Raw genomic sequence first — 17,328 nt, forward strand, 5'->3', positions numbered from 1 at the left:
TAAAAAAAAAAAAAAAAGTATAATTGTACAAGATGGTGGCCACATAGCCTGTCCTCAAGCCTTTCCAGTTCAGCAGGATCTACTGGAGCTTGGAATTCATGGGCAGAACCTCTGCAACACAATGAAGGACTGGAAGAATACCTCAGGGGAAGACTAGAGGGAGACATGGACTTTTAAAAATGGTAGATCTCAATGACTTCCTTGGACCACTGTGCATTTCCTGCCAGTCTAGTCTGCTCTGCATCAGGCTTCAGGAAACACTGGAAATGGGATTCTGTAAGAACCAGGCCTGTCTTGGGAGGTCACCCCACAGTGAGATTTTAAAGATATGTTTTCTGAAACCGACATATGCTAGAGCCAATGAGGGAAGACACCCTGTCATTCCTAGGCTCTGTGTCTCCCTAGCAGCTAACATCATGAATTCTATGTTAACACTGGATTTGGTGATCTAAAAACAAATTTCTTTACTGCTCTAAAGATACTATCTTAGCTCCACAAAAAGTCCATACTAGTAGCTTGTTCTCTCTTCATGTCTTCCTGGCCCAAAGCATGTCTAGAGGAGACGGATAAAAGAGGAGACTTGATCCAGTTAGGAACTGAGGCAATGAATGGGGGTGGCAGGCTGAGGAGAAAAGGGAGAGGGCTGATAAAAATGATCTTTGGACTCATTTTATAAAGTTAATCCATCCAAAAGACCTCACTACTTCCCTTTGCTAAGTATGGTGCTAAGCCCTTCCTTCTACACAGAACCGCCACTCTATGTGGTGGCATTTTTTCACTCCTTTTCTCTTTGGAGGTGAAAGATTTTGAAGGTATATATTTGAAGCTGACTGTCCTTGGATAAAGGGCTGGGAGGGACATGGTGTAATTAGTCCTGGACCCCCACACCACCTCAAGCTCCCAAATGCTCCAATGACACTGATCCCCCAAACTACCCAGGGGCAGCTCCTAGTTTAAGACACCTTCTAGAGATATCCCTAATCTTTTTTTGAAACCCCTTACCTTCCATCTTAGAATCAAAACTGTGTATTGGTTCCAAGACAGAAGAGCAACCAGGACTAGGCAATGGGGGTTAAGTGACTTGCATAGGGTCACACAGCTAGAAAAGTATCTGAAGTCAAATTTGATCTAAGAACTCCTCTCCCCCAACTCTAGGCCTGGCTCTCAATCTACCTGCCCCCTATTCTTAATTTTCAACATCTAATTTTTATATCAGGTTAACTCTAAAATTGAAACATTGTGGTTTGACTGCTTGTATAGATGAAGCAGGACGGTGGCTGTGGAAGTCACAGTCTAAGATAATCTAAGGAGTATCTAACAACTCATCTGCAAAATTAACCAGCAACTTATATAGCTGCTAATAAATTTTTATTTTTATTTTTTTTTTTTACTCTGGCAAACATTCAAGAAAGTTGGGTCTTTCGGTGATTTCTAATTTTACTGCTAAGCTAATCGGCATGGGGTTTGCAGGCCTAGTTTAATTGTGAATATTTGCCAAGCCATTTAATCCCACTAAAGGTCAAGTTATCTTAGTGAAAGAGTACGTTAGTGTCTACCCTTATATTTATATAGAACCAGTTACCGAAAGGCTGGTTGTACCTTACCTAGTGTTTCTAAAGGAATTTAGACTCTTCAAAGGGTTTGCTTTACTAAAGAATCTGTCTTTATAAATAGTGTGAAAACGAGCTGCAGTACAATTACTGTATAAAGTGATCGTAGAATATAGTCACGAGTAGTGTATAAATGAACGAGGTTTTGCTGTATTCACTAAATACTCTTTGTAAAAAAATGATCCTTCCTCTTTGGCCTGGAGTGGTTTCATGGTGTAGGACGGAGGAGACAAATACGAGCTGAACATACAAGAACTGTCTGAACCAGATTAAAATGTAATTGGGAAAAAAATTAACAAAATAAACAAAAGTACATGAGAAGATTAAAAAAAAGAGTACGTTAAAAACACATTTGCTTTATTTAAAGGTTACCATCTAGATGAGAATAATTTTTACCTCTGGGAAGAATGCTGAAGTGCACACGACATCTTGGCTGATAGAGAGGGATGTCTTTTTTTTTTTTTAATACAGTCAGTCAATAAGCATTTATTACATGTTTTCTACATGCTAGAGTCAGAACCAAGACTTACCATTGGGGCAGAAGAATACACTATAGGTATATTCTCTTGCTAGTCCCTCTGGCTGAAAACAAAGCAAAAACAAAACAATGCAGCAAGTGAGCAAGGATTGGGATGAACACTTATGGGAGCAGTTTCTTATTTAAGCTTACAGTGGATACAGAATTTTAGCAGCTGCCAAAATGGTACCACGTGGCGCTTCCCCGGTCTGAGCAGGGCATCTTGCTAACGAGACCAGGGTCATTGCTTCCACCGCAGAAGGGGCTCCCGAGAACATACAAACGGCTTTTAGAGATAGTGTGTCAGCAGGAAAGGACCCTCGGATACAGAATGAATGTCTGAGCTAGAAAAGACCTTAAAGATCATTCCGTCTACAGAAAAAGGAAATTGAGGTCCAGAGAGAGGAAATAACTTGCCCCAATTCACACGGATAACGTACTGCTTGAGAAGCAAATTGACTCTTTCACTATTCGATTCCACTCATGATTTCTATTCCATCAAATTTCGGTAATAGTCATAAGATCATGCATCATTACAATCAGATATATGTGTGCGTGGGTGTGTACATACCTATGTAGCTATATCTCAGAATCTATAGCTATTCCATCTCACATAAAGATTCCAAGCTACATTAAAAATATACATTTCTAATTTTTATAGGACCACAAGATTTTTTTAGCTGGAAGGCAGCTAGGTGGAAAAATGGTTAGAGTGCCAGGCCTAGAGTCAGAAGACTCAATTTCAGGAGTCTGAAATCTGTCTCAGACACTGATTAGTTGGGTGACCCTGGGCAAGTCTCTTAACCTTGTTTGCCTCAGTTTCCTCATCTGTAAAATGAGTTGGAGAAGGAAATGACAAACCAGCCCAGTAGCTTTGCCAAGAAAACCCCAAATAGGGTCAAAAAGAGTCAGATATGACTGAAAAAAAAACCCATGAACAACAACAATTTTCTACATAGTTCATATAGTTCAACTTTCTCATTTTATAAATGAGGAAATAGGACCAGGAGGAAATGTAAAATAGTAACGAACACCTTGCTTCCTTGGATGCTGAGTGGATTCCAGTTGGCCCAGATGAACTATATTTTTAGATATTGAAAAGAAACGGGCATATATGATTACTGAGCCACAACCAGTAACCTCTGAAAGTCTGTGGGGAATGAGAGAAATATGACAAGATTGCAGGAAGGGAAAAAAAGAAGAGAGGCTGATTAGACAAGGTGTTAATGTTGTTATTCCTTTGTTCCAATTGTGTCTGACTCTTCATGACTCCATTTGAGGTTTCCTTGGTCAAGACACTGGAGTGGTTTGCCATTTCCTTCTCTAGCTCACTTTACAGGTGAGGAAACTGAGGCAAGCGGTGCAAAGTGACTTGTGCAGGGACACCCAGCTAGTAAGAGTCTGAGGCCAGATTTGAACTCAGGAAGATAAGTTTTCCTGACTCCAAGCTCAGTACTCTATCTAGTTGCAGTTAGATATTAGATGGAAGCTGCAATGATTGAATGTGGGTCCTAAAAGAGCAGCCAATGCTGTGATGTCCCCTGGGAAGAGAGTGTCCAGTGGAATGCAAACCCCCAGGATGTGTGATTGGCCCTAAACTAGTTAATATCTTCTAACAATGACTTGGTTAAAGGTAAAAATGGCATCCTTATCAAATCTGCAGATGACACAAAGCTGGAAAGAGAGCTAACACATTGGGGGACAGAATCTGGATACATCTTGTCGGGGGCACCAGGGTGGCTCAGTGGATTGAGAGCCAGGTCTAGAGATGGGAGGTCCTGGGTTCAAATGTGGCCTCAGATACTTCCTAGCTGTGTGACCCTAGGCAAGTCACTTGACCCCCCTATTACTCTTTTGCTTTGGAACTAATACCTAGCACTGAGTCTAGGACAGGAGGCTTCTAAGATAAGAATGCTTGGCTGAAATCGAAAACATCCCTTTTCATAGGAAAATGTGAAGTCTGACATTTAAGTTAAGCAAATATACTTAATTTAATATTTATAACTAATTTGTATTTAATTAATATACTTCATTTTAGAAAAGTCGTTGACAGGCTAGCGAGCATCCAGGGGTTGGCAATCAGAATGGTGATGAAGCCATATGGTAGAAGTTACAAAAAAAAAAAAATTTAGGTTTGATGTCAGGATACAGTTTCCTAACAATTAGTTACTGAAATGGGGAATGACCCGCGATAGGAGATAGTGGCCTTCCCCTCACTGGAGATCTTTGGGAGGAAAGGCTACAAATGGCTGCCAAGGTTCCTTTTTGAACTCTTTTTTTTTTTTTTTTAAACCCTCACCTTCCATCTTTGAATCAAGATTGTGTATTGGCTCCAAGGCAGAAGAGCAGTAAGTGCTAGGCAATGGGGGGGGGGGGGGGGTCAAATGACTTGCTCAGGGTCACACAGCTAGGAAATGTCTGAGGCCAGATTTGACTTTTTGAAACTCTTAATGTTCCATGACCGTCAAAGTGACTTGCTAAGGGTTACAGAGGGATCTAGTGGAAATGCTGGGATTTGAACTCGGGTCTTTGGACATCAATCCTGTTGTCCTCTAGCTGCCTCTTCCCTAACCTATTCTGGGCTATGGTGACTGAGCACTGAGTACGTAACAAATGGGAAGAATGGAAAATAAAGCTCTTGCCTGGATACTCACTAGGAGCTTGTAAAAATCCTACGGGGTGGCGTAGGTGAAAGCTCCCCAAACAAAATTCCTGACCGAGGACACATGGGAGCTCTGCTAGTTTCTTGGCACATTTTCTCACCCCCACACAAAGCAAACCCAGAAGCCACTGTGCAGGCAGCCTGGGTGCTGTAAACAAGGGAAGTTTGGACACAAGTTGTACAAATAAACAGTTTTTCTGCAAATGACCGGCCAACAGGTTTTAAATGAAGCTCTCCTTCCTGTTTGTTTCCCGTTTCCATTTGGTGGCTGGGGACTGCGGCCATCCCCATTTCTAACATAATCACACATTCGGCTCAGAGGAACACAGGATGTCAAGTCAACAGTTCTCCCAATCATTTTACAATTGCAACTGGGAGTTCGGCACAAGAAATATGTGACTGGTTGGGCCACGGCCCTAATTGAAAACATTTGTAAAATTCAGCCCCAAAGGATAACAACAGTTCCTCCAACACAGCTGCGAGGCAGGGAAGAAAGCCGCATTGTAGCTGTGGTCCTAAGGCAGGATACATGAGGGGACACTAAAATTCGCTTAAAAGGAGGTATGGAATCTGGGCTATTGGATTTCTAGATTCTCTTCTTCCACTTAAAATGTCTCCTCTTGGGGTACTTCCACAGATGATGGCAGTGATGCTAATAACAATGCCCATTTCTACGGCACTCTAAAATTTGCAGTGTTCTTCTAAAAATAGTACTCACTTTTAAATTAATTAATTAATTTGCTTATTATTATTATTATTATTATTATTATTGTTATGAAAACTCTCATCTCCCATCTTAGAATCAATACTGTGTATCAGTTCCAAGGCAGAAGAGCGGTAAGGGCTGGGCAATGGAGGGGAAAGGACTTGCCCAGGGTCATACAGCTAGGAAGTGTCTGAGGCCACATTTGAACCCAGGACCTCCTGTCTCTAGGTCTGGCTCTCCATCCACTGAGCTACCCAGCTGCCTCCTTATCCTCACTTTAAACTGAGAGTTAAATGACTTGCTCGGGGCCACAAAGCTGTCAAGTGCCTTCTGACTGCACTGACTCCTATTCTCAAGTTTCTGTGCTGGGGTGGATGCAGTACTGGCCCAAGTCAGTAGGACCCGAATTCAAATCCTGCATGACACTGCCTGGCTGTGAGACTCTGGGCAAGTCTGGTATTTCTCTCCGGTCTGGTTTCCTTACTTCACTACTGAAATTTGTAGTGAGGATAAAGTGAGAGAATAATGTGAAGCTCTTTGCAGAGCTTTTGGTGTCATATAAAGGCTCCCTATTATTAGCATTTCTGCCCGTGTGGCCTTTGACAGTTCATGTAACTTCTATGGGCCTTGGCTTCCCTATCTATTTTAAAATATTTTATTTTTTTCTGATTACATGTAAACATTTTGAAACTTAAAAAATTTTTTTTTGAGTTCCAAATTCTCCCTCTCCCTCCCTCCTATCTCCTGTCGCTGAGAAGGCAAACAGTCTGATATAGGTTATACATGCACAGTCATACAAAACATAATCCTTTTCTATTTAAAAAAAAAAAAAGGAGTAAAGGACCAGGGACTCTCCCAGCTCCTGTCATCAACAAATTTCATGCCGTTCCAGATGTAGCTTTTCACAGTCCAACTTTAATGGAGTACAAGCTACAGCAAGTTTTACTAGAGAAAGGGAACAAGCATTAATCAAGGTGCCAAGCCTATGCTAAGACATATTACAACCATATACTATAATGTAATATTATGCAACATAATATTACAAATATTATCTCATTTTTTCCTCATCATAACTGTGTGCTATTGTTAACCCCATTTTATAGTTTAGGAAACTGAGGCACAGGTTCAGTGATTTGCCCAGGGTCACACAGCTAGTAAGTGTCTGAGATTGGAGGGCCACCCAATTCTCTATCCATTGCACCACCTACTGAGCCAGAGAGGCTTTAAGTCGAGACCCCTGAATGGGCTGTGTGGGTGGAGCCTGAGATCTGGCCCCAGGAAATTCAGAGAGCAGAGGATTGACTAGTGACAAGTATTTTCCACTACCTACCTACCTACTGAAGCAAGGAGGGTCTGGGATTTGAGTCAACAGAAGGGACGTCTACACACATCAAACCTCAGGGGTCTGCATGAAGGGCATCCCTCTGTTTCTGAAGAGCTCAAAGCATTTCACCTGGATCATAGGATTTACTCCTAACCAGGAACAGAATTCTGCTTCTGTGGTTTCATGGACAGCGAATATGACACAGTGGGAAGCCTCAGGGGCCAAGAATAAAGACTTAGGTTCAGATCTTGCTGCCTCTGGTTATGAATAGTTGTGTGACCATTAGCAAGTCACCCTTTTTCTAAGCCTCAGCTTCTTCATCAGTATAATGGAATTAATAAAAGGACCTACCAAATAGAGTCGTTGTGTTGTAAACCTTAAATGACATGTGTGCCAATTATTATTATTGCAATTTTCTATCTTTTCTATTTTTAATATATATATATATATATATTTATATTTATATTTATATAATAGGGCTTTGCACGTGTCCAAGCGGGGAACACAGGGGTCCCATTTCTGGGGAAGACATTCTACATTTCCTCTTAGGTGGTTGGAAGCAGCCTCCTTCCACTGACTGCAAAACAGGAACTGCCTTCATCTTTAAAACTACCAGACTGGGATGGTCTCTCTATTCACTTGCATGATGGGCACCATGCAGCAAGCTGGGGGGAAGGAAGGGCTACCTTCCCTTCTTCCTCTGCCCCATGGACCCAGGAAATAGGCTTGCAATTTTTTGGTCTGTTTTGGTTGCCCTTCCTTTTCAGTTCTGGGTACAAGCAGACCTGGGAGCTTAAGCCACAGTGACCCTGGAGACAGCATTCCAGGCTAGATGTTGCTGCCAGCCCTCAGAAGTTAGGGTGCCAACATATAGCCCAGGAAAACTTTGGACTTAGAACTTGGGGGAGCAGGACTATGTCTAAATAAGACCTGAGTTCAACTAACCTAATCGCTCTCCTCTCTCAGAAACTGAGGGGGCTCTAGGGTTATTATGCCCCCCAAGTGTTGGGGAGAGATGATTGTATATTTGTTTTCGCTACACCTTTAAAGCAAACATTCTTTTATAAAAGCAAATTTATCTGTGAAATGGTTCATTGGAACTAGGCTTCCAGGTCTTCTGTGGGGACCTGGACACTGAGTGAATGATGGCATCTTGGTCCAGACCTTCAGCCAATTCCCCTCCTTCCTTCCTCAAGGCCAAACTTATCCAGGATAAAGGCATAGGCAAGACCAAGCATTATGACTCTGTGAGGAGTCAAGGACCCCAGTGACTATGGGAAGCCATTTTTTTTTCATTTAATGTGATGAACATAATGGCATGTGCTCAAGTGTACAAGCTGAAGAAAGATCAGTGAGAGAATAAATAAGTGCTTTGGGGAGAACCAGAGTGACGAAGTACATCAACAAGATTCAAAAGCATTGCGAACAGTCAGTAAGGCCTAGCACTAGAAAGAGAATTCCAAGATTTTTTTGTTAACTACCCCTCAATCTCAGTCTTACCGCACAAGAGGAAAATGGATATGGGCTGGATTCAGACAGAAAAGAGCTGAATAGAGGGGATGTGCTCTCCATCCCCACACACCCAAACAAAGCTCACAGGTTTGACTCTTTTGGAGAGGAAAGAGATATAACAACCAACGTAACTAAAGTCAACATAAATGGAGGAGGTGGGAGAAAGGGAACACAACTGGTGGGGATGGGAGCCAATAGCAGGTACTAGATATCCCTTCATCCTTTATGGGTCCTGGAGAACCCTGGGAGTAGCATCCCTGGCCTTTGGGTTGTGGGGATCAGAGTAATAACTGTTAGATTTACATAGAAGGAAACCAAGGCACACAGGAGTGCTGACAAATTTTGAGAGATTGATGCCCTGATGAAATGTATTTCAACGGCCTTTTCAAAAATCTATGCACTTACAAATACATGACTAGAAGGCATTTCTGCCTCTTGATTTTGATAGTCATGTTGGTTAGTAATTTTATTGCTAAAGTTTAAGAATAATATTTTATGAAAGCTCTATTGTGATGCCTATAATACTAGAGAATATAGAAGAAGAAGAACTTGTGTTCATATTTGTGCTTGAGGTCTATGATCTTATTTGATCTCTTTCTTCAAAGAACCCAGTGCATGCACAGAATTCATTGGCTCTGGCCAATGTTATTCCCCATGTGGAAGAGTTTGGGGAGCCTGCTTCTGGGAAAGTGAGTAATGGAAGTGCATTGGAGAGGCTTTGGCACAAGTGTAGACATTCTGTACCTGGATCTGGTTTGCTAACACAAGATGGTTGGCCAGCAGGCTCTTTGACCAAGGCCCAACCTTCACTCTCTCGGTTAGATCTCTGCTTTTGGTTTGACTCCTTTGTCCACTGCGAGACAATGGCCCAAGGGGAGAAGCCCTGGACACTCTTCCTCCAAGGCCAACAGATGTTCCTATAAATATGGGCCTCAATATTTTTTATTTGTTTAATTTTGGGTGAAGGAAGTTGGAAGCTATGATTTTGTGAAAAAAGGGCAGGAGAAGAAAGTACCTAAGCCTGGGCCCCTGGGAAGCCAGGAGTTTAGGAGTTAGGTCCAAGCTGGGCTCTGCAGTCAGACCACAGAGTGGGATCCTTAGGATTCAGCTCACGGGTAGCTGAGAGGTTGGACAGCTCTTACTCTGGGAGAGTGAGAACACTTAATAGACTTAACAAAAATCTGAAAAGAATGTGGGCATGTAGTATTATCTTCATTCTGCAGAAACAAAAGTTCAGGGAAGGGAAAATCGTGCACTTAATTAAGGTGCTTTGTGTAAGTAACTTGCTCAAGTGACAGGGCCTTGAATTAAACCCCACATCTTCCAACCCTCATGACACTTTCTGCAACCTACTTCGTGGCTTCTCCTAGTAATGTCCTTGTCTGATTGTTTCCTGGCACACTAAACTCCAATCACATAGCATCCCCCTTCCTTAGAAGATGGTGAATAAAATCCCAAACTTTAATTCTTTCAGACCGGAGGAACATTCCCATTCTATGGCATTTCTTCTTGTCTCACACCCAGTTTCCCTGGACAAAAAACAGTTTTGTTTTTGTTTGGTTGTTTTTTCCCCCACCCTGTAATAATGCAGAAAGTTCCAAATGTGATTTCACTTCAGAATTGGCACAGGCGACAGCAGAAACCTGGGAGAATTGCTGAGGGCTTGTATATCCCACTTACCAAACAATCTGGATTTTTGTTCCTCATTATGAAAATCTGACTTTGGCCAAACATGTATGTATATCTTCTTACCTCAATAATGACACTACTTCTGATGTAATCTGTCCCAACTGGAGTTCTTTTGTCAAAGTAATTATCCTCTGGATGTTTGCTGCCTTTGGGGATCTGAAAATTGCCTTGACAACAGTTTGTTTCATCATAAGCAAATGCTTTTGCTGCAAAATCAAATGGGGGGAAGGAGGGAGAGAAATGTACTGATGAAGACTCCAGAGCCTCAGAAGCATCCCACGGAAAGACCACCCATTCCCTGACCCTGTGTAAAAGCTCTCAGACAATGGTTACCATTACCTGTGATGTTGCTGAGGCCAAGTTCACTGAAAGACAACACTATGGAAGTGGGTTTTGCTTCCCCAGGTGCCACACATTTTTTCCTTGTCAGATGGTGTTTACCAGGATGCCCAACAAATTTTATGCCTTTGGGAACGGAAATTTTCACATAAACCTGCAAACAACATCCTTTGATTGGATTACCTACAGATCTCAGGCTCCCTAAAACACAAGCAGCACCTCTTAGTGAAACATCTAACCTACCCCATAAATGGACTGTGGGCTAGATACACTGCACCTACATGCTGATTGGATAAGACCAAACCACTTGAAAGAAAACGTAAACATCCAAATGTAAGGAGACAAATGAAGATGTCTACAGAAAAAAGGACACTGTTTACACCGTAAGAAGAGTAGACGGTATTGTCCAAGGGAGGGTTAACTGGTAGTGAAGAAACCCGTCTGAGATGTTCTCCTTGAACTACTCTCAGTAAAGCTGTCCATGGAGAAACTATGAGACAAAGAAGCTTCATGACCCACATTTTCCACATCTTAAAACAGAACAACTTTTGTCTCCATTGATTCAGTCTGTTTTGCATCGCAAGTTCCTTCATGGAGAGAGATGGCTTCTTCCCTGGCTTGTCCACAAGAGAACATAAATGTTAGCACTGGAAGATGTAAGATCTCTTCCAATGCTAATATCCAATGATTAAGTAACACCACTCATTTTATAGATGATGATTATGTGGCATAGTGGATAAGAGCTCTGGGTGTGGGGAGTCAGGTAGACTTGAGTTCAAATGTAGCCTCTGACAATTAACAGTAGCATGGTCCTGGGCTAGTCACGTAACCTTTCTTTGCCTCAGTTTCCTCATCTGTAAAATGGGAATAATAATTTCTCTCTCTCTCTCTCTCTCTCTCTCTCTCTCTCTCTCTCTCTCTCTCTCTCTCTCAACCTCTCTTTGTCTAAGTTTCTTCATCTGTAAAATAGGGTAATAATAGCATCTACTTCACCAAGCTGTCATGAGGAGTAAAGCACTTTGCTATTATAAAGTAAAAGCCATGTAACTGAAAGCTATCATGTTTATGAAGCCCAGCACTCTATCTACTGCCCCATCTAGCTCCCTGGAGGCAGGAGGATTCCCCTTCCTGAGTGGGTTTAAATCCAATCTCAGCCACTTCCTAGCTATATAACCTTGGACAAGTCACTTAAGCCTAGGTGCCTCAGTTTTCTCATCTGTCAAAAGAGCTGGAGAAGGAAATGGTAACCCATTCCAGTATCTTTGCCAAGAAAACCCCAAATGGTGTCACAAAGAGTCAGACATGATTGAAACAACTAAACAAAAAGACAAAAATGCTAACCTCCTGGACTCTGGACTCTTGACTGCCTCAACACTTAGACCTAGTTGTTTTTTTCTACTTCTCAAGTCCCAAAGGTTTGCTGCCAGCAACTGGTGTATTCAATTCCCTCACCTCTTTCTCAATTTCTCACTTCCAAGATCCTGAGTGTGCCTGAGACCTTAGGTAGCATGCATTCTTTTTTTTTTTTTTTTTTAATTTTAAACCCTATTATCTTTTATATATATATATCCTTCTATATTAATTTTATTTGTTACAGGGCTAGGCAAAGGGGGTTAAGTGACTTGCCCAGGGTCACATAGCTAGGAAGTGTCTGAGGCCAGATTCAAACCTAGGACCTCCTGTCTCTAGGCCTGGTTCTCAATTCACTGAGCCATCCAGCTGCCTTGTAGCACGCATTCTTCATCTGCTGCCTTCTGGGACTTTGGCATCCTCATCCTCTACTTTGCTGACTCCAAAGACTACATCCTGATAGAGCTGGCACTGGAGCTACCAATGTTTCCATCTGATGTATTAATGGACAGAATCTCCTAGCAGGAAGATACCTTTACAGCTCCCCTAGTTCAAGCTCTCCATTTTATAGATGGAGAAACTAAGGCCAGAAAGAAGTGACTTGTTCAATCTCGGATACCTAGTCCGTGGCAAAACCCCAGGTCTGATGCCTCTCAGTCCAGGGCTCATTATATTACACCTATAACACAGAGATTCTATCACCCACTCCCCTTCAAAAATCTTCCACTATATTATTGGGGATGTAGATGCTAAATGATAACTCTAGTCCAACTATCAATAATATGGAATTAGGTCTTAATCAATGATACATGTAAAACCCAGTGGAATTGTGTATTGGCTAATGGGGGGAGGTGGGGGAGATTGGGGGAGAGGGAAAGAACATGAAACATGTAACTATGAAAATATTCAGAATAAAAATAAAATAAAATAAAATCACTCTAAAAATATTCCACCATTCTGTATAAATTGTAAGTTCTTTCTTAAAACTTGGAAGAGTAGAAAGGTCTTTACCTCCACACAAATGGCCAAGTAATTGTAGACACTGAGAGGGATCTTGGTTTGCTCCCCTCTGATGACATGGTACGGAAGAGTGAATTCTATGAAGAAGGGTTTAAAGGTTTTCAGTTCGGTTGGTTTGGCAATCCCCAGTCCGCTCACTGTAGATAAACCAACAGCTTCAGTTACCCAAGTTGTGATGGAGTCAGGCACTTCCACTCGAAGGGTCTCCTCGCCTGAAAGATCACTGCAAAAGGAAGAGAGGGCAACTGGAGGTCCAAGAAACCGATGAGAAAGGTTTTTAGATTTTTTTACAGGAGCCCCCATTGTGCAAATCTCCACGTACGGTAGGCACTATTCCAAGAATATACACAGAGCAGGTATCATCGCAAAACTATTCACTTACTGGGCAACTCTACTGCTGAAATGAATACTTGAGAACAGATGCTACCACGAGAACATACACTCGAGGCAATTCTATTCCTGAAATATGCGTTTACAGCAGACAATATTGGGAAAACGCACACTTAAAGCAGGCATGGTGACAGGACGCTGTTACTGCAAAAGCAAGCACAGCTGACACAATCGTTATTACTGAAATAGGCATTTATGATGAGAGCCTTTCTAAAATAATCCCATAAAATAGGTCTTGATCAATAATACATGTAAAACCTAGTGGAATTGTGCATTGGCTATGGGGGAGGGAGGAGGGTTGAGGGGAGGGAAAGAACATGAATCACGTAACCATGGAAAAATATTCTAAATAAATTAATTAAATAAAACATTTCAATTAAAAAATAAAATAAAATAAAATAATCCCATACAATGGGTGCTATTAGAAAAATACACTCTCAAGGCAGAGACAATCATTGAAATTTATTTATGACAGTCCCATTCCTAAAATACATGCTTATGGCAGATACTATCAAACTATCTGTTTATGGCCGATAAAAGTGCTGAAATGTACCCTGGTAACAGAACTCTGGCAGATTTATGCCCTTAATAACAGATGTGGCTACTAAAATGCAATCCTAAGCTTGTTACTATCATCACCACTGATACAGAGAAACCTTCTAGCTGACTAGCGGATCACAGAGTTGGAAATGCTGCTACTTATGTTTCAACCTTTTTTAGATTGAAAGCTTTAAAGGTTTATATTCCCTGCCAGCTACAACGTCAGGAAGACTCAGCTTTATGAGTTCAAATCTGGCCTCAGACACTTCCTATCTGGGTGACCCTGAGCAGGTCACTTAACCTTGTTGGTCTCAGTTTCTTATCTGCAAAATGAGGTGGAGAAGGAAATGGCAAACTATTCCAGTATCTTTGCCAAGAAAACCCTAAATGTGTCACAAAGAGTCAGATTTGGCTGAAACAATCTGGTTTATCTTCCTGCCTCAAGACATTCTCCCACCTTCCAGGCACTCCTCTGCTCAGATGTTAAACCAATCTTTCAAAAAGTACAAATTTGTCAACTTCATTTCCCCCACCTACTCAATATATTCCAGTTTATTGCCTCCAGAATCAAACAGAAATCCTTTGGATCTTAAACCCCTCATAATCTGGACTCTTTCTGCCTTTTCAGTTTTATTACTCCTTATGCTCCCTTCCCCAAGTACTCTGGGATTCAGGGACACTGGCCTTCTTGCTCTTCCCCACACAAATCACTCAGCTCTTAAGCATTAAAAAACAATCCCCTGGTTAAGATGGTGGCAGAGTAAGGAGCAGCTGCTTGATCTCTCCTGAGCGAAGCATACAGGACTCCTCAAGGGGAAATAAAAACAAGTCCGGAAGAACGAAGGAACCCCACAACAGGGCGCAGCATTGAAGGTATGCAGAATCGGGGCATTTCCACGCTATAAAGGGGTGAAACAGCTCTCACTAAAACGTGAGAGGAAGAAGCCCCTCCCCCACCCCCCACACCGCATACCTCCCACAATGCCAACACACAAGAGTGAAAACAGGACTGGGGCAACCAGGTAATCACTGGGAGCCCCAGGGCTTGTACCTGTGTGCTGCAAGATGAGGGACCCCAAGTGCTGGGGGCGAGCATGGACTTTCCCTGAGCGTCCACGTGGGTGAAGGCACCCCTCTGGCCTGGACAAAGGCCTCTAAAACACAGCCTTTCCCAAGCGCTGAAGGCATCGCCTCAGGTGCGAATAAAGATCTCCAGCCCACGGACTTTCACTACCTTCTGCCGGGTGGGGGTTGGGGGGGGGTGAAGGCAGTGCCCTAAGAGCATCTGCACAGGCAAAGGCAGTGCCTTAGGCTTGAATAACTATCTCCAGCCCAGGCTTGGACCTCCAGTGAGGACCCGGTGGGGACCGGAGTGCAGCAGTGGAAGCAGCCCCAAAGCCTGCTGAAGGAACCTCAGGCAGAGGGGCAGACCGGGAACTACCAGGAGGCCTGACCCCGAGGACAAGGAGACTGGAGCCCCAGGAGCTTGCAAGGCGCAGGCAGACCCTGAGTGCAAAGACAAAAGCTGAAAAGGGGTGGGGCTAACAATGGCCAGCAATAAGGAAGTCCAGAAGAAAAAAGACTATCAAGAGAAACTCTGGAACACTGGACAACTTCTACACAGAAAAAATCCAGACAACAGAGGAGGGAAAACAAAAATCCAAACCTCCCCCAAAAAATGAAAGCTGGTCACAAGCTATGGAAGAGTTTAAAAATGAAATGCTGAGGAAGATGGAAGAAATCTGGCAAGAAAATAACAGTTTAAAAGGCAGAATTTCACAACTGGAAAGTGAGACAAGTCAACTGAAGACCAAAAATGACCAGATTGAAAAGGAAAACCAAAAAATTATAGCCGAAAACCAAAACATTAAAGCCGAAAACCAAAACATTAAAGCCGAAAACCAAAACATTAAAGCTGAAAATCAAAACATTAAAGCCAAAAACCAGTCCTTAAAGGCTAGAATCGAACATTTAGAAACCAATGATCTCTCAAGACAACAAGAACAAATAAAACAAAGTCAAAAGACTGATAAAATAGAAGGAAACATGAAATATCTCAATGAGAGAGTGACAGACCAAGAAAACCGGTCTAGAAGAGACAACTTGAGAATCATTGGCCTTCCAGAAAAGGCAGAAATTAATAGAAACTTGGACTCCATACTTAAAGAAATTATTCGGCAAAATTGCCCTGAAGTTCTACAACAAGAGGGCAATATAGACATTGAAAGGATCCATAGATCACCCTCTACACTGGACCCAGAAAAGACAACACCCAGAAATATAATAGCGAAATTGAAGAGCTTTCAAGTTAAAGAAAAAATCTTACAAGAAGCCAGAAAGACAATTCAAATATCAAGGAGCACCAATAAGGGTCACACAGGATCTGGCAGCCTCAACGCTAAAAGACTGCAAGGCTTGGAATACAATATTTAGAAAGGCAAGAGAGCTGGGCCTACAACCACGAATCAACTACCCAGCGAAACTAACCATATACTTTTTCAGGGGAAAGTATGGGCATTCAACAAAATTGAAGAATTCCAAGTTTTTGCACAAAAGAGACCGGGACTAAATGGAAAGTTTGACACTCAACCACAAATATCAAGAGAAAGATGAAAAGGTAAATAAGAAACAGAGGGAAAAGAAAGAAAACTCATAGTCTTTTAAGCTTGACTCTTTAAGGGCATAAATAAGATCTAATTATCTGTATTACTAGGTGGAGAAATGCTATGTATAATTCTCTGTAGTGAACTCTATACACTATTATAATATTCACTATTATAGCAACCAGAAGAATAATTCATAGGGAGAGGACAGGATACTAAATGGTCTAAGAAGACATGGGGGGTGGGAAAGAGGGGGGGGAATAGTAGGGGACACCAAGAAAAATCCGAGTAAATAAGAAAAATAAGATATTCTATTACACACAAAGAGGGCATGGGAAGGGGAGGGGATAAATAATACCATAAGAAGGAGAGGAAGAGAGCATAATCAAACCTTACTCTCAGTGTAATCAACCCGGAGAAGGAAGAGTAGCTTTATTATCCATCTGGATAAAAAACTCTATCTAACCCTACTGAGAAAGTCAGAAGGGATAACCCAAAGGGAGCAGGGGAGTGGGAAGGCCAAAAAAGGGAGGGGAGAAGAAGGGGGAGGGAAGTCATTTGGTCTTTAAAAAACAAAAAGAGGGGAACAACAAGGGAGGGGGAAGAAAGGGAAGTCAATCAAGGGAGGGGATAAGGGATACTGGCTCAAAGCAAACCACTGGTGTAAAAGAAAATAGTGTAATAAGAAGGAGTGGGTCTAGGGGATGATACAAAAATGTCAGTGAATACACAACTAACAATTGTAACTCTGAATGTGAACGGGATGAACTCACTCATAAAACGGAAGCAAATAGCAGAGTGGATCAGAAACCAAAATCCTACTATAGGTTGTCTACAAGAAACACATATGAGGCGGGTAGACACACACAAGTTCAAGGTTAAGGGTATGAGCAAAATCTTTTGGGCATCAAATGAGAAAAAGAAGGCAGGAGTGGCTATTATGATTTCTGACAAAGCCAAAGTAAAAATAGATATGATTAAAAAAGACAGGGAAGGTCATTACATCCTGATTAAAGGCAGTATAAACAATGAGGAAGTAACACTGCTCAATATATATGCACCAAGT

The 17,328-nt window shown here is 42.0% G+C and overlaps 1 protein-coding gene across 1 annotated transcript in view; it reads right to left on the bottom strand.

Moving 5' to 3' along the window:
• Nucleotides 1-17,328, bottom strand: part of CPAMD8 (C3 and PZP like alpha-2-macroglobulin domain containing 8) — a 131,169-nt gene that overhangs the window by 26,044 nt on the left and 87,797 nt on the right. Inside the window, exons 21-24 of the mRNA XM_044685330.1 lie at nucleotides 12,721-12,952; nucleotides 10,360-10,513; nucleotides 10,084-10,226; nucleotides 2,141-2,192 (exon numbers count right to left, since the gene is read on the bottom strand). Of these exons, the coding sequence (XP_044541265.1) occupies nucleotides 2,141-2,192; nucleotides 10,084-10,226; nucleotides 10,360-10,513; nucleotides 12,721-12,952 (581 nt within the window). The remainder of the gene's footprint in view (nucleotides 1-2,140; nucleotides 2,193-10,083; nucleotides 10,227-10,359; nucleotides 10,514-12,720; nucleotides 12,953-17,328) is intronic.

The sequence above is a fragment of the Gracilinanus agilis genome, chromosome 1, assembly GCF_016433145.1.
Source record: "Gracilinanus agilis isolate LMUSP501 chromosome 1, AgileGrace, whole genome shotgun sequence".
In the NCBI taxonomy this organism is placed as follows: domain Eukaryota; kingdom Metazoa; phylum Chordata; class Mammalia; order Didelphimorphia; family Didelphidae; genus Gracilinanus; species Gracilinanus agilis.